This window comes from Microcaecilia unicolor, chromosome 5 (assembly GCF_901765095.1).
Source record: "Microcaecilia unicolor chromosome 5, aMicUni1.1, whole genome shotgun sequence".
Classification (NCBI taxonomy): Eukaryota; Metazoa; Chordata; class Amphibia; order Gymnophiona; family Siphonopidae; genus Microcaecilia; species Microcaecilia unicolor.
In genome coordinates this window covers 200,631,761-200,656,430 of record NC_044035.1, presented here as the reverse complement: position 1 = coordinate 200,656,430, position 24,670 = coordinate 200,631,761, and the positions used below count along the sequence as shown (strand labels likewise).

The 24,670-nt window shown below is 47.0% G+C and overlaps 1 protein-coding gene across 3 annotated transcripts in view; it reads right to left on the bottom strand.

Annotated features, from left to right (window-relative positions):
* AMFR (autocrine motility factor receptor) overlaps positions 1-24,670 on the bottom strand; it is a 501,372-nt gene that overhangs the window by 436,876 nt on the left and 39,826 nt on the right. For 2 of the 3 annotated variants that reach the window (XM_030203707.1, XM_030203706.1), the window contains exons 2-4: positions 14,621-14,713; positions 12,760-12,924; positions 11,293-11,445 (exon numbers count right to left, since the gene is read on the bottom strand). In XM_030203707.1, the coding sequence (XP_030059567.1) occupies positions 11,293-11,445; positions 12,760-12,924; positions 14,621-14,713 (411 nt within the window). The remainder of the gene's footprint in view (positions 1-11,292; positions 11,446-12,759; positions 12,925-14,620; positions 14,714-24,670) is intronic. The other variant, XM_030203708.1, reaches the window with a different exon arrangement.

Sequence of the window (24,670 nt, the reverse complement as noted above, 5' to 3'; positions counted from 1 at the left end):
AAATCAAATCAATTAATGTGTACAGGAAGGAGGAGAGGAGGGTAGGTGGAGGCGAGTTGTTACAAGTGGTTACGAGTCAAAAGCAATGTTAAAGAGGTGGGCTTTCAATCTAGATTTAAAGGTGGCCAAGGATGGGGCAAGACGTAGGGGCTCAGGAAGTTTATTCCAGGCGTAGGGTGCAGCGAGACAGAAGGCGCGAAGTCTGGAGTTGGCAGTAGTGGTGAAGGGAACAGATAAGAAGGATTTATCCATGGAGCGGAGTGCACGGGAAGGGGTGTAGGGCAGGACGAGTGTGGAGAGATACTGGGGAGCAGCAGAGTGAGTACATTTATAGGTTAGTAGAAGAAGTTTGAACAGGATGCGAAAACGGATAGGGAGCCAGTGAAGGGTCTTGAGGAGAGGGGTAGTATGAGTAAAGCGACCCTGGCGGAAGATGAGACGGGCAGCAGAGTTTCGAACCGACTGGAGAGGGGAGAGGTGACTAAGTGGGAGGCCAGCAAGAAGCAGATTGCAGTAGTCTAAACGAGAGGTGACAAGGGTGTGGATGAGGGTTTTGGTAGAGTGCTCAGAAAGAAAGGGGCGGATTTTACGGATGTTGTAAAGAAAGAAACGACAGGTCTTGGCAATCTGCTGGATATGAGCAGAGAAGGAGAGAGAAGAGTCAAAGATGACCCCAAGGTTTCGAGCTGAGGAGACAGGGAGAATGAGAGAGCCATCAACAGAAATAGAAAACGGGGGGAGCGGGGAGGTGGGTTTGGGGGGGAAAATGAGAAGCTCGGTTTTGGTCATATTTAATTTCAGGTGGCGTTGAGACATCCCGATAGCAATGTCAGACAAGCACGCTAAAACTTTGGTTTGGATGCAAGGTGAGATATCAGGGGTAGAAAGGTAGATTTGGGAGTCATCAGCATAGAGATGGTAGGAAAAGCCATGGGATGAGATTAATGAACCAAGGGAAGAAGTGTAGATAGAAAAGAGGAGGGGGCCAAGAACAGAACCCTGAGGTACGCCGACAGGCAGAGGGATAGCAGTAGAAGAGGATCCACCAGAGTGAACACTAAAGGTGCGGAGGGAGAGGTAGGAAGAGAACCAGGAAAGGACAGAGCCCTGGAATCCAAGTGAGGACAGGGTATCGAGAAGCCAGTCGTCTAGATACAGGTGAACTCTGATACCCTCTCGGCTGAGAAACGCAGCTACCACCACCATCACCTTGGAGAAGGTACGGGGAGCTGTGGCTAGGCCGAAAGGCAAGGCCCGAAACTGGAAATGTTGGCCCAACACCGCAAACCGGAGAAACCGCTGATGTGGGGGCCAAATAGGAATGTGCAAGTAAGCTTCCTTGAGGTCCAGAGACGTGAGAAACTCTACTGGCTGTACCGCCGCAATGACGGAGCACAGGGTTTCCATAGGGCCTCGTTCACTCTTTGTAAGTCGAGGATCGGTCTGAAAGACCCGCCTTTTCGAGGGACCACAAAGTAAATAGAGTAGCGACCGCAGCCGCGTTCAGCGGGAGGCACCGGAACCACCGCTCCGAGTTGCAGCAAGACTTGCAAGGTCTCCTCTACCACCACCTGTTTGACGGCAGTGCTGCATCAGGACTCCATAAAAGCGTCTCCTACCGGGGCACCGAATTCCAATCGGTAGCCTTCTCTGATCAGGTCTAGGACCCACTGATCCGAAGAAATCTTGGTCCACTCCTCGAGGAAGAGGGAAAGACGACCCCCTACTGCAGGAATCAACAAGTGGACCGGCGTCCCGTCATTGCAGAGAACGCCCCTGAACTCTTGGCCGTTGGCTGGCCGCTGCGGAACGTTTGTCCGAGCGAAAGGAGTTCCTCTGCTGAAAGCGGGCACGTTGAAAAAACCCAGCACAGCGTCCCAGGCGATACCTGCGAGCTTCACGGAAACGTGGCCTGGAAGAGCAGGGAAAAACAGGAGTTTTGGAAGAAGGCCGCAGCCTATACTCAGGTAACCATTGGGATTTACAGTCCCCTAGGTCTTTAACAATCTTCTCCAATTCCTCTCCAAATAAATGAAGGCCCTGAAAGGGTAACCTCACCAGCCTTTGCTTAGAGGCCATGTCAGCCGCCCAATGCTGCAGCCAAAGACGACGGCGGGCAGAAACCGCCACAGCCATCTGCTTAGCTAAAGCTCTGACCAGATCATAAAGGGCATCAGCCAAAACGGACAGGGCAGACTCCATAAGCGGGCCAACCTCAGAGAGGGCACCCGCACCATCCTCGGGCTGATCAACCACCTGCTGTAACCAGGACAGGCAGGCCCGGGCTGCATATGAACTGCAAATAGCCGCCCTTAAGGAAAGGCCGGAGATTTCAAAGGACGGCTTCAGCGCGGATTCTAGCCGCCAGTCCTGCATATCTTTCAAAGCGACCCCTCCCTCCACTGGGAGAGTGGTCTTCTTAGTCACAGCCATGACCAACACATCCACTTTAGGCATCCCAAAAGGGGCCAAGTGATCCTCACTCAGAGGGTAAAGCTGACCCATAGCCCTGGCTACCTTCAAAGGCCCATCAGGGTCAGACCACTGAGCTGAAATAAGCTCTTGGATGGAGTCATGCACAGGAAAAGCCCTAGACAGCTTCTTAGTACTAGCCATCCTAGGATTAACAGAGGAGGCCTCGCCCTCAGCAGGATCTTCAATAGAAAGGGCCTGCAAGGCGTCAGAAATGAGAGCTGGCAGCTCATCGCGGTAAAAATTCCGTTCCGCTTTAGGGTCATCCAAGTCCTGTGGCAAACAGGTACCCTCATCTGGATCATCCGTCCATGAGGGCCTGCCAGACCCCCCACATCCTGACCACAGGGGGGAAAAGGGAGATGCACCACTCTCAGATGGAGAATTTACCCGTCAACGTTTAGTGTCAGTCCAACGCTCAGGGGAAGAAGTAAGCTCCGCAGCCAACACAGGGCTATCCAAACATGGAGGTAATCCAGTCCGCATCGCAGTGTCAGACGCCTCCGGAATAGCTCTCTTCATCAATGAAACATAATCCTTGAACTATGCCCTCCAGGTTACAAAATCACTCACTGGACCAGATCAGGAAAGAGAGGTGGAGGCTTAGCACTAATCTACCGAACCCAATTCACCATCGAAACTATTGCCGAATCCATAACACCCCCACTAGAGATTGCCTCATTTAGAATCCATAACAAATCCCTGATCAATCATCTGAACTGTGTCCTGTTTTACAGACCGCCCGGTAACTGGAGCAAAAGCCAGCCTATCTTCACAGACTTCAGAAACAACTCCAATACACTAATACTAGGTGACATAAACCTTCACCTAGAAGACCCCGGCTCCACCAACGCATGTGAATGCAAAGACTTCCTTCAATCCTGGGATCTAAAATGGCCTCACATGCAAGCTACCCACACCAAGGGTCACACATTGGATCTCTTATCACACAAACTGTCCACGGATTGTAACCTATTAAGAACAGACATCAAATGGACAGAAACACCTTGGACTGACCACTACAAACTGAACCTATCCCTAGACTGGTGAAAGGGAAAATTAGGTTCTTACCTTGGTAATTCTCTTTCCTTTAGTCATAGCAGATGAAGCCATTACGTATGGGTTATGTCCATCAACCAGCAGGGGAGATAGAGAGCACTCAAACTTTCACAGTGCCCTCTTGGCCAGCTAGCTCCACTGCCTCTTCAGTATTTGAAGCTTCCAAAGCAGTATGGCAAACCGCAATGGGAATCACAAGAGCTTTCCTCACAGTGAACGATGGCCCATCACAAGGGCATGAACTCATAAAGGAAGGAATGCACATCCTCCTGGACGGAATAAACTCATCCTCCTTATTGTATAAGTGGAGGGGAACACCCGCGCCTCCTGGAGGGAATCACACATCCTCCCAACACACTGGAGGGAATAAACTCATCCTCCTATTTATAGAACTGGAGGGGAACACACGCGCCTCCTGGAGAGAATCAACACATCCTCCAAAAAAATAACATGCTGGAGGGAATGAACACATCCTCCTAAATTTAAACTGAACATGAATCCTGAAGATTGTTTTCCAACTTTCTCCCAAGGAAGGAACTTCAGGAAATTAGAACAGAACCTGAAAAACAGATTCACAGCATACAGACAATCATACAGGGAGGGCTCATGGCTTCATCTGCTATGACTAAAGGAAAGAAAATTACCAAGGTAAGAACCTAATTTTCCCTTCCTTGTCATCAAGCAGATGAAGCAATTACGTATGGGATGTAACAAAGCAATCCCTAGATAGGGTGGGAACAAGCCACACCACGCGCTAGCACTTGTGCACCAAAACGCGCATCCCTCCTGGCAGCCACATCCAGCCTGTAATGTCGGGCAAAGGAGAGCTTAGAAGCCCATGTTGCTGCACTGCATATCTCTTGAAGAGAGAGTGCTCCAGTTTCAGCCCAAGAGGAAGAAATCGCTCTAGTAGAATGTGCCTTAAAGGCTACAGGCGGAACCCTGCCGGCCAGCAGATAAGCTGAAAAGATAGTTTCTTTGAGCCAGCGGGCAATAGTGGCTTTAGACGCTGGAGACCCTCTGCGAGAACCAGATAGCAAAACAAACAAATGATCAGAAGTCCTGAAAGAGTTAGTAACTCGCAGATACTGCAGCAGAGTCCTGCGCACATCCAAAAGGTGCAGCTGCCCAAAAGATTGTGGAAACTCTTCCTCTGAAAAAGAGGGCAAGAAAATAGGCTGGTTTAGGTGAAAGGCTGACACCACCTTAGGCATAAAGGAAAGCACGGTCCGAACTGTGACTCCAGACTCTGAAAATTGCAGAAATGGGTCTCTACAGGACAGCGCCTGGAGCTCTGACACCCGTCTCGCCGAGGTAATGGCCACCAGAAAAACGGCCTTCAGTGTCAAATCTTTCTCCGATGCTTGCCGAAGCGGCTCAAAAGGAGATGCCTGCAGGATTTTCAAAACTAGCCCCAGGTTCCAAGCTGGACAGGGTGCTTGCACTGGAGGTCGGAGCCGAAGCACCCCTCTAAGAAACCGTGCCATATCTGGGTGAGCAGCCAAAGACACGCCTTCCACCTTACCACGAAGGGAGGCCAACGCTGCCACCTGCACCCGCAGGGAATTATAGGCCAAGCCTTTTTGTACACCTTCCTGCAAAAAGTCCAGAATCGGCGAGACAGGAGCCCGCATTGGAGCAATGGCTCTGGAAGCACACCAAGACTCAAACAAGCACCAAATCCTGGCATAAGCCACGGAAGTGGACCGCTTGCGGGCTTGCAGGAGAGTGGAAATAACTTTATTGGAATAACCTTTCTCCCTCAATTGCGCCCTCTCAAGAGCCATGCCGTAAGACCAAAGCGGCTGGCGTCCTCCATGGCTACCGGTCCCTGAGTCAACAGGTTCGGTACCAGAGGTAACGGCAGAGGAGCCTCCAGGAGCATCTGTCGGAGGTCTGCATACCAAGGTCTCCTTGGCCAATCCGGGGCGATGAGGACCACTTCTCCTGGGTGCAGCCGAATCCGCAAGAGCAGGCGCCCTATCAAGGGCCATGGGGGAAACACATAAAATAGACCCGGAGGCCAGGGTTGAGCCAAGGCATCCAACCCCGCCGAGCGAGGATCTCTCCGTCTGCTGAAGAAGCACGGGACTTTGGTATTGGCACTTGTCGCCATTAGATCCCTCACGGGCTTGCCCCATTTGGCACAGATCTGCAGGAAAACTTCGTCTGCCAGATTCCATTCTGCTGGATCGATCCGATGCCTGCTCAGATAATCGGCCTGCACATTGCTCTGACCTGCAATATGAGCTGCCGACAGACACTGAAGATGCAGCTCGGCCCAGTGGCAAATCAGTTCGGCCTGCGCGGCTAGTGCACTTGTTCCGCCTTGTCGATTTATATAGGCCACCGTTGTCGTGTTGTCTGACATCACTCCGACAGCCAATCCTTCCAGGGTCACTTGAAAGGCCAGAAGCGCCTGAAACACCGCTTTCAACTCTAGGCGATTGATGGACCACTCCGACTCCTCGGGTGTCCATAGACCCTGGGCATGCTTCCCCTTGCAGTGTGCGCCCCAGCCCTTCAGGCTGGCATCTGTTACCACCAGGCACCAAACGGGGAGCGTCAGTGGCATTCCTCGCCGCAGCATGCTGTCCGAGAGCCACCACTCCATGCTGAGTCGGGCCGCAGGGAGCCAAGTAAGTCTGCATTGGTAATCCTGAGAAAAAGGAGACCATCTCCGGAGTAGGGAATACTGTAGAGGTCTCAGGTGCGCTCTCGCCCAGGGTACCACTTCCATCGTGGCTGTCATCGATCCCAGCAGCTGGACAATGTCCTAAGCTCGCGGGCGGGGCATCCTCAGGAGCAGACGGACCTGATTCTGAAGCTTGCACTGCCTTAGCTCGGGTAGGAACACATAGCCCGAGACTGTGTCGAACCTGGCCCCCAATAACTCTAGAGATTGTGAAGGGGACAGGTGACTTTTGGCCATATTGACGACCCAGCCTAGAGATTGCAGTACTGAGACCACTCTGGCTGTAGCTTGTAAGCTCTCTGTTGCAGAGTCTGCTCTGATGAGCCAGTCGTCTAGGTACGGGTGAACCCTGATACCTTCTCGCCTGAGAAAAGCAGCTACTACCACCATTACCTTCGAAAAGGTTCGGGGAGCTGTGGCGAGGCCAAAAGGCAAGGCCCTGAACTGGAAATGTTTTTCCAACACCGCAAACCTCAGAAACGTCTGGTGCGGGGCCCAAATCGGTATGTGCAAGCAAGCTTCTTTCAGGTCCAGAGACGTGAGAAACTCTCTTGGCTGTACCGCCGCAATGACGGAGCGCAGGGATTCCATGTGGAAATGCCGCACTCTCAGGGACTTGTTCACTTCTTTTAAGTCCAGAATAGGGCGAAAGGACCCACCTTTTCGCGGCACCACAAAGTAGATGGAGTATCGGCCGCAGCCTTGCTCGGCGGGAGGCACCGGGGTCACTGCCCCTAACTGAATCAGACCTTGTAAAGTCTCCTCCACCGCCGCCCGTTTGACGGCAGAACCGCATCGGGACTCCACAAACACGTCTCTTACTAGGGCGTTGAATTCTATTCTGCATCCATCTCTGATCAGGTCCAGAACCCACTGATCTGAGAAAATCTTGGCCCACTCCTCGACAAAGAGGGAAAGCCGTCCTCCGATGACAGGCATCGAGGAGAGGGCTGGCGCACCATCATTGAGAGGGTCGCCCCTGAACTCCTGGTCTTGAGCCACCGGCTGCGGAACGCTTGTCCGAGCGAAAGGAATTCCTCTGCTGACCACGGGCACGTGAAGTGAACCCAGCAGAACGCCCCGGGCGGTACTTTCTAGCTTCACGGAAGCGAGGTCTGTACGAGGAGTAGACCACCTGGCCCTTAGAGGAAGGCCTCTGCCTATCTTCGGGCAAGCGCTGGGGTTTTGGATCACCCAGGCCTTTCACAATTTTCTCCAACTCCTCACCAAATAGGAGAAGTCCTTGAAAAGGCAACTTCACCAACCTTTGCTTAGAGGCCATGTCCGCTGCCCAGTGTCGTAGCCACAGACGACGGCGAGCCGCCACTGCTACTGCCATTTGTTTAGCCGAAGCTCTGACAAGGTCATAAAGGGCATCAGCCAGAAAGGACAAGGCCACCTCCATCCGCGGAGCCACATCCAAGAAGGGCTCCGCTCCATCTCCGGGCTGAGCCACTGCCTGTTGCAGCCAAGCTAGGCAGGCTCTAACAGCATAACAGCTGCATGCAGACGCCCGAACAGTGAGACCTGCAATTTCAAAGGACCGTTTCAATGCTGTTTCCAGCCTACGGTCTTGAGCATCCTTCAGGGCAACACCTCCTTCAACAGGGAGGGTAGTTCTCTTTGTCACCGCAGTGACTAGGGCATCCACTGTAGGCATTTGAAAACGAGCCATATGTCCCTCACGCAGAGGGTATAACTGCCCCATAGCCCTGGAAACTCTCAAAGGTCCCTCGGGGTCAGCCCACTGAGCCGAAACAAGCTCTAGGATGGAGTCATGCAAAGGGAAGGCCCGAGCAGCTTTCTTGGTACTAGCCATCCTGGGATTACCCGAGGAGGCCATGCCACTGTCAGGATCTTCAATCGAGAGGGCCTGCAGGGTATCTGAAATAAGCACTGGCAGCTCATCACGGTGGAAAATCCTCACCGCGGAGGGATCGTCCAGATCCTGTGGTAAGTTCGCACCTGACTCTGGTTCCTCAGACCAAGAACGTCTGTCAGAGTTCTCCGAATCCTCACACCCCGACCACGGGGGGGAAAAAGGTGCACCACAATCTGAAGGGGAATTAACCCTTCTGTGCTTATCTTTAGGCCAAGCATCCGGGAAAAAAGCCTCACTGGGCAGTCCCAGGCCAGAATCCATCGGGGGGGCAATCAGAGGAGCCTCAGGCGACCCTTGAGGAAGGGCTCTTTTCATCATGTATGCTTTATGTAGCAAAAGCACAAAATCCGGGGAGAAAATCTCACCCTGGGCACCCAAATCCTGTCCGGTGCTAGCCACTCCTGAAATAACCTCATCTCGAGGTGCCCCACCCGGCTCAGGTCTCTCCGTGTCCACGGAGGCCGCGCCATGTGGTGTAAGCAAAATGGCGCCCGCTGCCAGCTCAGAGCGGGAAGAAACATCGCTTGCCATGCTCGGGCCGGCTCCTACGCCAGTACAGCACGATTTACAGAGCCCTGCTGCTGATTTGCGCTTGCCACAAGTAGAACAGCGCTTTACATTGTCCGCAGCCATCGCCAAAAAACGGCGGTAAAATCCAAGATGGCGGTTTCGCGCCAAAATCGCCCCGATCGTGGGCCCACCCCGGAGGAGTTGGAAAACACTCTTACCTCAAAGGATCTAGTGTACAACTACAATCCTGCTGAAAATCAGGTCAAAAAAACCTCTGTTCCAGCGTCTCTGCGTTTAAAAACGCGACGCGCCTTTTTTTTTTTTTTAAGCTGTGAGGAAAGCAGAGGTATTGAAGACTCCGGAGGCTCAGATGAGTGGGAAAGGCAGGGAAAGGGCGAACCTATATGCCTGCATCCACTGTTGGTGGGTAAGGACAGGGAAAGCAAGGCAATATGTCCACATCCACAGAGGTATGGGTAAGGCAGGAAAAGGGCTAACCTATGTGCCTTTAAAGTGAGGCTGCTATAGCCTCCAACACCCCGGTTAACAACTGGCAAGCCAGGAACCACCTCCCGGCAGATTTTTCTGGAGCTCGAACAAGCTGCAGCCACCCTGCTAGGGGAGATAGAGAATACTGAAGAGGCAGTGGAGCTAGCTGGCCAAGAGGGCACTGTGAAAGTTTGAGTGCTCTCTATCTCCCCTGCTGGTTGATGGACATAATCCATACGTAATGGCTTCATCTGCTTGATGACAAGGAAATATTTGTTTAATATATCCTTGCAGATGGGAAAGGTTCCGAGGGACTGGAGAATGGCAGAGGTGGTCCCTCTTCACAAAAGTGGTGATAGGGAAGAAGCTGGAAACTACAGGCCGGTAAGCCTCACTTCGGTTATTGGAAAAGTAATGGAAGTGATGCTGAAGGAAAGGATATAGTGAATTTCCTGGAAGCAAATAAGTTGCAAGATCCGAGACAACATGGTTTTACCAAAGGGAAATCGTGCCAAACGAATCTCATTGCATTCTTTGATTGGGTGACAGGAGAATTGAATCAGGGACGAGCTATGGACATAATCTACTTAGATTTAAGCAAAGCTTTTGACACGGTTCCCCACAGGAGGCTCTTAAATAAACTGGATGGGCTGAAGATAGGACCTGAAGTGGTGAACTGGATTAGGAACTGGTTGACGGACAGACGCCAGAGGGTGGTGGTGAATGGAATTCGCTCGGAGGAGGGAAAGGTGAGTAGTGGAGTGCCTTAGGGATCGGTGCTGGGACCGATTCTGTTCAATATATTTGTGAGTGACATTGCCAAAGGGTTAGAAGGTAAAGTTTGCCTATTTGCGGATGATACTAAGATCTGTAACAGAGTGGACACCCGGGAGGGAGTGGAAAACATGAAAAAGGATTTGAGGAAGCTAGAAGAATGGTCTAAGGTTTGGCAATTAAAATTCAATGAGAAGAAATGCAAAGTGAGGCACTTAGGGAATAGAAATCCACGGGAGACGTATGTGTTAGGCGGGGAGAGTCTGATAGGTACAGGTGGAGAGAGGGATCTTGGGGTGATAGTATCTGAGGATTTGAAGGCGACAAAACAGTGTGACAAGGCGGAGGCCGTAGCTAGAAGGTTGTTAGGCTGTATAGAGAGAGGTGTGACCGGCAGAAGAAAGGGGGTGTTGATGCTCCTGTATAAGTCGTTGGTGAGGCCCCACCTGGAGTATTGTGTTCAGTTTTGGAGGCCGTATCTTGTTAAGGATGTAAAAAGAATTGAAGCGGTGCAAAGAAAAGCTACGAGAATGGTATGGGATTTGCGTTACAAGACGTATGAGGAGAGACTTGCTGAGCTAAACATGTATACTCTGGAGGAAAGGAGAAACAGGGGTGATATGATACAGACGTTCAAATATTTGAACGGTATTAATCCGCAAACGAACCTTTTCCGGAGATGGGAAGATGGTAGAACGAGAGGACATGAAATGAGATTGAAGGGGGGCAGACTCAAGAAAAATGTCAGGAAGTATTTTTTCACGGAGAGAGTGGTGGATGCTTGGAATGCCCTCCCGCGGGAGGTGGTGGAAATGAAAACTGTAACAGAATTCAAACATGCGTGGGATAAGCATAAAGGAATCCTGTTCCGAAGGAATGGATCCTCAGGAGCTTAGTCAAGATCGGGAGGCGGGGCTGGTGGTAGGGAGGCGGGGATAGTGCTGGGAAGACTTATACGGTCTGTGCCAGAGCCGGTGGTGGGAAGCGGGACTGGTGGTTGGGAGGCGGGGATAGTGCTGGGCAGACTTATATGGTCTGTGCCCTGAAGAGCACAGGTACAAATCAAACTAGGGTATACACAAAAAGTAGCACATATGAGTTATCTTGTTGGGCAGACTGGATGGACCATGCAGGTCTTTTTCTGCCGTCATCTACTATGTTACTATGTTGCATATATCATGTTTTGCTTATCAATGCTTAATAAAGACTTCTACAAATTAAAAAAAAAAAAAGAACAAATAGTAATTCTTCAACTTACCTTTATCCAAGAAAGCCAAACTAAGCAGTACTCTTACTGTCAACTACTTCACTAAAATGTTATTTACCCTTTATATTAAACATTTCTCAAACAGTCTCAGAGAAAGAAACATTTTAATGTGCATAAATTAAAAAAAATAAATATATACCCTACCTCTGCTGCCATAAAGGCCAGAGTATGCATTCCATGAGTATAGCCAGTAACTGCACAGATTACAGCTAATCCACAACAGGATAGTAGCATCGTAATCAGTAAAACCAGGACTCTGATATGGCTGCTCAAAGGAGTGGTAGGAGAAAATGACAGCTGTAATGCATAAATATAAAATTTAAAGTAAATGGTTAAATTTGCATACCATAAAAAACATTGCCACAATTCCTCTCCCAGACAAAAATGTTTCTTGAACAAGCCAACAGTTAAAATGTAATCCAGTGGGTCAGCCCAATGGCTCAGTGGAGCACTATGTACTGGCATGCAAAAGTTTTCCAGTTCAGTCTCCAAATCAAGTCTTCCACACCCTGGAGTGGAAAAGTAGTCTTGAGCTACTACTGAAAAGATGCAAGCTAAATCCAAAACCTCTTCCATTCCCTAGGTCAGCTAGGGATGCTACACAGTTAGTTTTCACAGCCCCTAGGGGTGGAGGGTGGAGCTCACATTTTCAGTAGTTCAGCATTAATTACATTCAGGAATAGGTATTTCATGTTCCAAGAAGTCTTACAAAGTTTATACATGAGACGAGAGTTAAGTGACTTGCCTAAGGTCAGAAAGTACAGAGGTGTATGAACCCTGGCTTTTCTGGTTCTTAGCTTATTGTGCTAGCCAACAGGTTATTCTTCCACTCTGCTATGCACATATCCCCAACAAACTTGACCATGCATAAATTTTAAAAAAATGATTTTCTTTACTCTTTTTATGGGGTGAATTAAACAATAAGGAATGTGGGGGGGGGGGGGGGGAATACTATCCTGTATTCAAGGCCAGGGCAAAGAGACTTGAAGTACCATTAAACACTAAGACAATAGTATTGCAAGGTTATTCAAATGATATCTTACCAAAGGATTAAGACAGCTGCTTTGGGTGTTTATGGTAACCTAATCAGAACCTGAGTAATAATTTCAGTGTTCTTTACAAACCTTTCACTCTCTTTCTGACCAGGGCCGCTGAAGGGGGGGGGGGGGGGGAATCCCAGGGCCTCCAAGGGGGTCCGGCATCAAGGTCTCTCTCTCTCCTGCCAGGACCCAAGTGATGGCGTCCCAAAATGAGCAGGAGAGAGAAAACTCCAGCGCCGCAGCCAGGCTCCCCTTGGCGGCTGGGGAGGACCCAGAGGTGCAACTCCAGCGCTGCTCTTCTGCCCAGCTGAGCAGTGGCTTTTCCTCTCAGGGCATGTGCTCGGTTTTGAAATACAATATGCCCTGAGAGAAAAAGTAGATGCAGGGGCAGGCAACGGTATAAGAGCAGCGCTGGAGGAAGACGTCTTCTGCTGGCAGGGCCTCGGGATCCCCTCCAGCCAACAAGTGGGGGGGGGGGGCTGCCGCGGCTCTGCCCCGGTTCAGTCTCTCAGCGGCCCTGTCTGTGACTATTGCTCACTAAAACAAATGAAAAATGAGGCTCAATACTTACATATTCAAATCGATCTTTGCATAGTTGAACCATAAGATGCAAGAAAACCAGTCCAGCAAACCAGAGACACCACATCACAACCTCTTCTACAGTCTGAACATTCAGCACGCCAAAAATAAAAATAAACTTGTAGAAGATGAAATTCCAAAATTTGTCCTTCAAATGCTAAGGGAGTAAAACAATTTGTTACTTAAAAGCAGTCAACCTGTGTTCAGAACCCCACAAGCAAAGCAGATATTTTTGTGGATCAACCAATCATAAAACAATCAGTTACTTAAAAGCAGTCAACCTGTGTTCAGAACCCCACAAGCAAAGCAGATATTTTCTGTGGATCAACCAATCATAAAACAATCAACTGCCCAGACAGGTTTTAAAGCAGTTTTAAAAAAAAGTCAGCTATGATGCAGAAAAATACTCAGCACAACAAATATGATTGCAAAGTATAACCACTAGGCAGGAAGAAAAAAAAAAAAAAGAAAAAACCTCAGAGATAGTGCTACATCTACAGCATAAACCTACAGGTCACACAATCTTTTCATAATGTAGTGGTATTCCCTCATAACATAGTAAATGACAGCAGATAAGACATCCAAGCCCCACAGATGAGAAGCAGATACTATGGAATTATGCAACAATTGTTTACTGCAGAACACAACAAATCAGAAAAAAATCAGTTCTAACAGAAATGTAAACTAGAAATGTAAACTTAGAATTGGTTTCAAATCAAACATGCACAAGAAAGTACACATCATACACTGGCCATACTACCACACAGAAGAAAAGGTGAATCCCCCCGTTTTCTATTTCTGTTGATGGCTCTCTCATTCTCCCTGTCTCCTCAGCTCGAAACCCTGGGGTCATCTTTGACTCTTCTCTCTCCTTCTCTTGCCAAGACCTGTCGTTTCTTTCTTTACAACATCCATAAAATCCGCCCCTTTCTTTCCGAACACTCTACCAAAACCCTCATCACCTCTCGTTTAGACTACTGCAATCTGCTTCTTGCTGGCCTCCCACTTAGATACCTCTCCCCTCTCTAATCGGTTCAAAACTCTGCTGCCTGTCTCATCTTCCGCCAGGGTAGCTTTACTCATACTACCCCTCTCCTCAAGTTACTTCACTGGCTCCCTATCCGTTTTCACATCCTGTTCAAACTTCTTCTGCTAACCTATAAATGTACTCACTCTGCTGCTCCCCAGTATCTCCCCACACTCATCCTTCCCTACACCCCTTCCCGTGCACTCCGCTCCATGGATAAATCCTTATCATCTGTTCCCTTCTCCACTACTGCCAACTCCAGACTTCGCGCCTTCTGTCTTGCTGCACCCTACGCCTGGAATAAACTTCCTGAGCCCCTACGTCTTGCCCCATCCTTGGCCACCTTTAAATCTAGACTGAAAGCCCACCTCTAACATTGCTTTTGACTCGTAACCACTTGTAACCACTCACCTCCACCTACCCTCCTCTCCTCCTTCCTGTACACATTAATTGATTTGATTTGCTTACTTTATTTTTTGTCTATTGGATTGTAAGCTCTTTGAGCAGGGACTGTCTTTCTTCTATGTTTGTGCAGCGCTGCGTACGCCTTGTAGTGCTTTAGAAATGCTAAGTAGTAGTAGTAGATAAGTGACAGACACTAACATGGTGTTAGTGCTTCAATTTCTGCTCCAATTTCAAACAGCCATTTCCCTAAAAGCTAAAGCAATAAACCTCAGAAAACTGAGGTATGTGTGTTGGCAGACCCTGTGCTACCATAATTTAAGGAAGATTCTGACATGGAGAATAAGACACAGAAAACCTAGCATCAAGTAACAAGAGAGGTCAAATATGGTAATACATTGCAAGCTCAGTTTCCAAAACATACCTGTCTCTCACTCACACGTAGTGGACCAAAAACCACCCACTGGATCAATTTAGCGACCAACATCAAAATACAACAGGCAGTGTTTACCAGCACCTACATTAAAACAGTAAGATACAATTTTTTTGGTTATTGACTAAAAGTGTTCAAAACAGTAAGCCATTAGCAACATTATAATTCAGTCATTAGCAACATTATAATTCAGCCATTTAATATTTGACTCAGGGGCTTTTGCAGGTAAGTGCACAAGGCGTTGTGCCCTGATTAGCTCAGCTTTGGAACAGTGTGTGTACACTATTCAAAAATTATTTCCTTTCCTTTAGGCAGCTACATTGTTCTGTACAAGTGGATGTTATCCCCTTCTACCAGCAGATGGAAATATAGAAAAAAAGCTAAGCTTTACCAGTGACCTCACCAGTAATAGCTGGTGGTATTCCCTGGAAAGATCCAGTATGCATCTGCCAAAGTAGCAGAAAGTCCCTTTTTGTAACGCACACATGCTCCATCAACCATTGCAACTGCAATGATAATCAAGCGAGCATATTGCCACAATATGGCACTCGATACATTGCATATTTCAGGATATAGCAATTTCTCAGGAAATCCGTATTGCTGTAAATTATAATACATGTGATTTGAATCTCCTCAATTTTTTCATTCAGGGAAAGTGCAGAACACTATAGCTGACTAAAGGAAAGAAAATTATCAGATAAGACAATTTCTCCTTTCTTAGCATGTAGCTATACTGTCATGCACAAGTGTGATGTACCAAAGCAGATTTACCAGACGAGGGAAGACAGGACACCCCCCCCCCCCCCGAATGGCAGCTCTGCCAAAGCCCAAATAGACCCTGGCAAACATGTCCAATCTGTAGTGCTTGATAAACAAACTGAGCAACAACCACATTGCCACTTATCTCTTTGGGAGCCTCCGCCCAGGAAAGCGTGGGCCTCAGGCCGAGGCACCAGACAATTCTTGCAAATGTAGGCAGTCAATAGCCACCTTGATCCACCTTGTAATGACGACGTTAGAGGCCGCCTGGCCTTTCCTAGGGCCATGAAAAAGAACGAAGAGGTGATCGGAGAGGCAAAAATCATTCATCTCCTTCAGGTACAGAAGCAGCATCCTCTGGACATCCAGCTTGTGGAGCATCCAATCCACAGAAGCAAAACCCTCCTCTACAAGGAAGAGAAGCAAACTTCCTAATTCACATGGTATGGAGAAACCACCTTAGGGAGAAAGGAATAAACCATGCAAAGAGAAATTGAATCCTCCACAATGGAGAAATATGGGTCCTGGCAAGACAGAGCCTGAGGCTCGGAAACTCTTCAAGTTGAAGTGATGGCAACCAGAAAGACAGTTAACAGTGAAATATTTAATGGAGGCCTAGGCACAAAGGCTCAAAACAGAGCCTTGGCAAGCATGGAGAATCAGACTGACCACAGGAGGGATGAATTGGAGGGGCGTAAATGTGACACTCCTTTCAGGAAAATGGGACACCTCCCCACGCAAAGCCAGAGAGATGTCCTTCAACCTTACTCTAAAAACTGCAAAGAGCGGGAAACTAAGATGGCTGCCGCACCAGTCGGTGTTTGAGACGCTCAGCGGATACGAGCCAAAAAAATTTTCTTCTAACACACAATGCCTCATACAAAACGAAAGGCAGTGGTGAGAGTAGTGCCTCCACCTACCTCAACCTCCTCTCCGGTTCAAATGTCGATTGAGCGTTTCTTCCCGGGTGTCTCCAGATCTATTCGGGGAGTGGATCCCATTGCAGGAGTCTCCGGGGAAGCGGAAACCCTGCTGGGAGAGGAAATCTCCCTGTCTCCACCATCAACATCGCTGATTCCTCCTAGCCCGGCATCGCGAGTGACCCTGGAGAGAAACCCCGTCGATCAGGAAGTGATTTCGACGAGGGCGTCTGGTGAGGACCCAGGCAAACAACCGATAGTCCGGGGCGTTGGTGGAAGTGTCCCCACTGCAGCGCAGACCTCGGAGGTGTCCCTGGAAACCCTAAAGGCGATGTTAGACCAGATCACAGACACACTTCAGAAGACGTCAGGTGATGTAAAAAGCCTTAATATCAAATTTGAAGAAATGAAAAACACCGTAGACTCTGTTAAAACTGATTTAACAACACAAGTCCATTCTATAAAAAAAGAAGTAGATATCTTGAAAGAATTTAAATGTGTGGTTTCTAAAGACTCTCTAGATATTCGACGAAAGATTGAACAAATTGAAAACTTTGTGTTTCAACAATTTTTATTGAAGACAAATTGAACTTACACTCCACAATAGGATGTACCTGATATTCAGAAATACTGTATCCTGTTACAACTCTTTAATACCTTATTATACATTACTTCATCTTCAAGTTTGTAATTTTCTCCTCCTCCCTATCCCCCCCTTATAACCCTATCGTCCTTCCACCTTCCCCCCCTATCTTTCCCCCCTCCCTCCTTCCCCCCTCCCCTCCCTCATAGGTTACTGTGTTTATTGCAAATTCCTATCATAAGATGTCATTCTGGCCCATCATAACTTGTTAAGTACAAGACTTCTACCACGATGTGTAAGAGTATTTATAAAGGGTCCCCAAATCTTTAAAAATCGATTTTTCCTTTTGTAGGAGCCTTGGGCTTCTTTCATCTCCCACATCATCAGTTGGTGTATTTGATTTCTCCAATGCCAATACTCAGGAGAATCAGGTGTAGTCCATGACTGCAAAATACATTTCCTTGCAAGTAAATACAGTTTGCGGCAAAGTAGTTTTTCATCTGCTTTCATTCCCCTAAAGGAGTCCGGGCAATCCAAGACCAATTGTATAGCTGTTCCCTGGACCCGCCCGGACACCACAAGGGACACAAAGTTCTCCACTTTTCTCCAGAACTGTTGTATTCTTATACATTCCCAAAATGCATGATAGTAGGTATTTTCATTACTATTACATTTCAAACAAATGGGCGTATGTATGCCTCCCGCTCTAAATAGTTGTACTTGCGTGAAGTAGGCCCTGTGTAAAACCCGGAAAGCACATTCTCGATAAAGCGCCCCGCTGATCAGTTTAGGTATTCCCTTTATATGAGCTACGATGTCCCAATTGGCAAGACTTGTCCCCACATCTGCTTCCCATCTTTGCCTAAGCTGGGCTAACTCTGCCCCAGGTCTCAACAACCATATCTTCCCCTGAATGACGGAAACGGATGGGGCTTCATCTGAGATCTCTATAAACAGCTCCTGAATCTTCTTACCCAGGCCATTTTTTAGTGCTTCAGTATCTAAGGTCCTGATATAATGTTTCAACTGACAGTGAGCATTTATATCGCCCCATGCTAATTCCCCCTGTTGGAGTGTTTGCCCTAAATTTTTAATCTGACCCTCTGAGTTAACCACTTGTCCTATATTCCTAATACCTGCCTGTGCCCACCTCACAAAAGCCTGATTCGCTAATCCGGGTAGAAATCCTGGGTTCCCCACAATGGTTAGCAGCTCTGTTGTGTGTACGTCTCCCCCCAAACACTTCCCCAAGAACTTCCATGCGGTCTGCAGTGGGCCTAAAAGCATTGACTGCCGAATAGCCCTTGGTAATGTTGGTCTGTTTGTATGCAATAAAGATATCAATGTATAAGGTTTATTTTAATCTCTTTATTATAATTATTATTATGCCATTCAGAAAATGAAACATAAAATCAGAAATCTCTGAAAATTATACATTCACAGAAATATAATAATTTGGATTACTTATATATACTTATTCCACAATATTTGATCCAAGAATCAGGAAATAAACACTTCTTTAAACTAAGAAAAAAAGAAAAATAAACTAAGTTTCTAGAGCGGAGGTGATAACTAGAGTTACAATCAGACAGCTGCATTAATTTGGTTAGCTACTACAGAGGGGTTGCTCATACTTTCTTTAGCAATTACAAATTCTTGAAGCTTTTGGGGGTCTGTGAAAAGAAAATTGTTAGATTCATAAGACAACAGACATTTACATGGAAACTTAATGAAGAAAGTCGCCCCTAGGGCAAGAACTCTCGGTTTAAAAGCCAAAAGTTCCTTTCTTCTCAATTGTGTCTCTCTAGACAAGTCAGGAAAAATAGATATCTTCCCCCCCATAAAAACTTCATTCATATGATGGAAATATAAACGTAATATATGCATTTTGTCCATTTCAAAAGTGAAGGAAACTATCAACGTAGCACGTTCTGATTCCACAGATGTTTCTAGAAATTCAGTAAGATTCAAAGACTCTTTAGGTGGTTTTTCAGATGCACTCAATTTCCTTTTTATATAGTAACTTTTTGTAATTGGTGGATAATTGTCATTTGTGAAACCCAGAACTTCAGAGAAATATTTTTTAAGTAATTCCATAGGAGAGATAAATGCTGATATTGGAAAATTCAGAAACCGTAAATTATTTCTTTTAAGTTGATTTTCCAATGATTCCATTTTCCTAGCAGAAACATTTTTCTCTTTAATCAAAGCTGTTATGACCTCTTTAGAGGAGGTCAGCTCTTTCTCAATTTTTCTAGATCATTCTTTGACCGTCAACTTTAGTGGACAATTGCAAGAAATTGTTTTTAAGTTCAACTGTCTCTCCTTGAAGAGAGTCTGAAATTTTCTTTAAGGACGAGTTCACCCCCTGTATCGCCTCCCAAAGAGTGTCCAGTGTGACTGTCATGGGTCTTACCGGGACGCAAATACCTCCGGAGATGCTTTCTTGGATCTGGACAGGCGACGAAGTCACCCTCGAGCCCCCAGCAGATGTTCTTCCAAAAGAAAGTTCAGTGAAGGAGCCCCCTCCGCTCGCGTGGCTGACTGAACCCAGATCGGGCGTCCCCACGTGTGCGCTAACCACAGCACTGCTTCCGGGTTGCGGCGGGGTCAGGCCCTGTGAGGGAGAACTAAGAGTAACTCCCTCAATGCTGCTGTTCGCAGATAGAGGTGCGATTATCCCTGAAGTAGCCTCTAGATTCTCCATTGCCCGGATTCCATAAACCTCCAAGGTAGGTTGGCGTACGATGGGTTCCCAACCGGGCCCGAGGGAGCTGGGGCACCGATTTTCCCCTTTCTCTTTCCCATTTCCTGGGAACGCGTCGAACAGCCAAAAACCTAATTTGGGGTGCAGGAGCTCTCTGGGCTTGCGACCGCTCTCTATAACGCCATCTTGGATCTGATCCCCAATGTATAAGGTTTAAAGAGATCTCCCTCCATGTCAATGGGTGTATGATAGTCAGTGGAAAGTACCCAGTCCCTAACATGGCGCAAGAGACATGCTATGTTGTAATATTGCATATTAGGTAACCCTAGCCCTCCTTGTTGCCACCCTCCCCATAGGCGCGTTAAACGTATTCTGGCCTTTTTGTGTGCCCAGCAAAATTTCGAAATTAAGCGATAGAAAAGTCTTAAGTCCTTTTTTAACAAAGTCAATGGTAAGATTTGTAACATATATAACCACCGGGGTAGGATTACCATTCTAATGAGACATATTCTCCCCGATAGGGACAATGTCAGTGGGCGCCATATTTCCAATTGCTGCTCTGTTTTGTCCATAAGTCTCTTAACATTTAAACTATAAAGATTCTTTGTCTGTGTGGTAAGTAGGACTCCCAGATACCTAAACGAATCCACCTCCCATCGCAACGGGAACTGGTCCGGCCATAATCGCTTCGTGGTTTCCGGTATCGCTAGTGCCTCTGATTTTTCAAAATTTAATTTGAACCCCGAATAGGTCCCAAATTCTTGAAAAAGTTCCAAGAGAGCTGCCAGGGACTCCTGTGGTTCCATGAGTAAAATCAGAAGGTCATCAGCGAACGCCGCAACCTTAAACTCCTGAGTCCCAAACCGCACCCCACGAACCGCCCGACACGAGCACATATCTCGGATCAAGGGGTCCAGATACAGGGCAAAGAGCAAGGGAGACAAAGGGCACCCTTGCCTGGTCCCTCTCCGTATCTCAAAATCTCCAGAGTTTACCCCATTCACCATCACTCTAGCCCGTGGGATAAAGTATAGTGTCTTGATCGCCTGTATAAACCATCCCTGAAATCCGTAGGTATGTAGGACAGAGAACAAAAAAGGCCACTCCACGCGGTCAAACGCCTTTTCCGCATCAAAACTTATCATAATTGAGGCCTTACTTGTCTGCTCTAATCGTTCCAGGGAAGCTAAAATACGCCTTAAATTCCTTGTCACCGATCTTCCCTGCACAAACCCTACTTGTGCTTCATGCACTATATCTGGGAGCACCCCACTCAATCTATTGGCAAGTATTTTGCTAATATTTTTACCTCTTGATTTAGGAGTGATATAGGTCTATATGATGTCACTAGGGTAGGGTCTCTCTGTGGTTTCGGCAATACTATTATTTGAGCTAGGTTAAGATGGCTCGGTAAGCGACCCAGTGTTACCCAGGAATTAAATGCTTTAGTCAGCGCTGGCACTATAGGGTCTCCCATCATTTTATAAAACTCTGCCTTAAGTCCATCAGGACCCGGCGCCTTCCCCACCTTACTCTTAGCAATAGCCCAACTAACCTCATCCGTGGTAACAGGCCCATTCAATCTTTTGTTGTCTAATTGTGTTATAGTAGGTGTTGCAATATTACCCAAATACAATTCACTTGCTAGGCCTCCCTCATCCTCTGTATCATATAATTGTTGGAAAAAAGTTTTAAATACTTCACTAATTTCCGCATCGGTGTGAAGAAGTTGTCCCCCCTGCCGAAGTGTCAAAATTTGTCTCTTGACCTTCTTTGGGGATGCCAATCTCGCCAGCATTTTTCCTCCTTTATTCCCATGTTTATAGAGATGGTATTTATAATACTGTTGTGATTTGACCGCTCGTTCATGAATTAAAGAATTTAAAGTAGTTTGGACCGCCAGAATGTCCCGATGGACTCCAGACGAGGGGCGTTGGCCAAACAGTTGCCGCAGTTGTCTTAACTGCTTTTCCAACCGTAAGATCTCCCTGTCCCTGGCCTTTTTATAATGGCTGACATAGCTGATTATATCGCCGCGCAACACCGATTTGGCCGCTTCCCATAATAGCGCGTCATCTGTTGTGGACCCCTCGTTATGTCGCAGATACTCTATCCACTTCCCTATTAGATATTCTTTAAACTGCCCATCATTATACAAATAACTGGGGAATGCCCAAGTCTTCACAGAGATATTTTGAGTCCCCGGGTTCCAGACTGACCACACCGCAGCATGATCCGATATTACGCAAGGGCCAATTTCGGCCTCTGAAACATCCGAGAAGAGCGATCGCGAGAACAACAAATAATCTATTCTAGAGTGTGTGTTATGGGCCCTAGATTGATGGGTGTATTCCCTATCTGTGGGGTGAAGTGTCCTCCAAACATCTATAAGGTTGAGTAATGCACAGAAATTAGGTAGTCCCTTAGTCACAGGTCTTCTCTGTCCCGAGGGAGGATTAGACTTATCCACTATTGGGTCCCACGTCATGTTAAAATCCCCACCCAATAACAAGGGGGATGCATCTACTTTAGCTAACACTGCCACTAACCTTTTATAAAAATTTAGGTCCAGCTGGTTTGGGGCATATATACTGCCCAGCATAACCTGCTGACGGGCCACCGTTGCTGAGGCAAAAATAAAGCGTCCCTCTGGATCTTTCACGATATTCGTGAGTTGAGTGGCCACTCCTTTCCTGATAAGCACAGCCACCCCACCCTTACGCCCAACAGCTGCAGAGGCAATACAGTCGCCCACCCACCATCTCTCTAATTTAGCATGTTCACTGTCAGTTAAATGTGTTTCTTGCAGATATACTATATCTGCTCTTATTCGTTGTAGGTAATGTAATATTTTAGATCTCTTTATTGGGGAATTTATACCTCCTACATTCCAGGTTACTATTTTAACCATGTTCTATTAATTGCCCATAGGTAATGTGCCATGTCACATCCGTTTCCGCATGGAAAAGCCAGCCCAGCCTCCGGCCCCTCCGTCTCCTCTTCCCCCAGATCTTATGAATTGATGTTGGCCTATTGTCCCTATACCAATATATATCTGCTTTTATTTCCATTATCCACAGTGTAATCCCCCCTGTCTGAACCCCTACCCTTCCCCTTCCCTTCTTCCCCTCCCTTCCCTGCTCCTTCCCCTAAAATTACCCTACCCTTCCTTTTCCCCCGATGTCCCCCGAAGGAGTTAGGTCACCTCTAACGCCCCCTCCACCCCAAACCTTAAATCTTAAGACCCATTCTCCTCTTTTGCCCTTTTATGATTCCCCTTGATCACCCAAGATCTTGCTCCAAATCTTTCTACCTCTTATCATATTATTGTAAAACATTAGTGCTCTTCCTGCAACCGATCTTACCCTTCTTTTTGTCTCATTTCAATTCTGCTTATACATTCCAAGTTCTGGTGCCCTTGGTTAACTTTAACCAAACCCTGATAAAGTCTCCATTAGTTAATCTTATTGCAGTTCAAAATTTCCACTTTTCCAGTTTATGGTCCTGTACAGCTTCTCAGTGTCATTTTTGATGAAGTAATAAAATCCAAAAATGAAACTCTTTTAAACGAAACCTCTTAATATTTAAATTCCGCCTGCGCCACTGCTCCTTCCAATTGCCAAGCCAACTATGGTGTGTACTTCCATCTCAGCGCTCGCTATCCAGTCGGTGTAAAAACTTTTGCGCCTCCTCCACTGAAGAATAAATATCTGTGGATGATTGATATGTAATCCGGAGCCTTGCTGGGTACATCAACGCGAAGCGAATCTTACGTTTCACTAATTCTGTGCAGATGGGGGAAAACAGCTTCCGTTGAGCTGAGACCCCTGCTGAATCGTCTTGGAAGCATAATATTTTCTGGGCTCCGCATATCAGCTCCTTGCCACTTCTAATCGCCTGTAGAATCGCTGTTTTATGAGCGAAATTGAGGACCTTGCAGATTATCACTCTGGGCCTTGTCACATTTACCTGCTTTAATCCCAAGCGGTGTGCCCTTTCAATCCGCAAAGGGCCCAGTGTTGCAGGGAGCTCCAGTTCCTTCGCCAACCAAGTTTCCAGATAACTTTTTAAATCGTGTTCTCCCTGATTTTCGGGAATTCCCACTAGACGCAAATTATTGCGTCTAGATCTATTTTCTAAGTCCTCTATTTTAGCCACAAAGCCTTCAACCTGCTTTGTGAGCTTGGTTTGTGCTTCTTCTAATTGCACCATGCGGTCTTCCACATCGCTAGCACGCTGCTGATATGCTGCCATATCCACTCCTATTTGGGCAACATTATTATTTAAAGTCTCCAACTTCGTAGCCAGAGTGCCCAGTTTTGTCTCCAGGATCACTTCCATGGCGCTGGTGACCTCGCCGACAATTTCGGCTGCCCAGGCGGATCCTACCTGTGAGGCCGCCGGGCTCGCCGGAGCCGCCATCTTGTCCTCCGTTAATTTACTTTTTTCTTTTCGCGAATTCTTCGCTGCCATCTGTGGAGTTCTTTTCGGCGTTTGGTTGTGGTTTCCGCTTTATTTATCTTGCAAATTGGGTGAATTTCACGCTGTTTTCAAGGCCGGTAATTGCCGATTTGGCGGGTAGAGAGCGGGAGCGAAGCCACTAGCGTCCTCTCCCGAACATAGCGTCACGTGACCTTCAAATTGAAAACTTTAATCGGCGTCTCAACCTCCGTCTTTTGAATTTTCCTATAATAGCAGGGGAAACGCTTACAGATACTTTTCATAAATATTTAATAGAAATTCTCCATATTCCTCAGGCGGCAATACCCCCTATAAATAAAATATATATTTTATTCCTCAATCTAAAGATGGACAGCAAGACCTTGAAAAAGATACCGCTAATTTACAAAATATTTCAGAAATATTGGAACAATCTTCTGATATAATCATACACAGAGCCACGGTGATTGTTGCAATGGTATTTGAACAAGATTACAATACTATTTTAAGATTATACTTCAAAAATATCAAAGCCCAATTCCATGGTATTAAGGTTTGGATCTATCCCAACGTGACAAAAATGACTCAACAAAAAAGAAAACAATTTCTTGCCTTGAAACAAAAAACTATAG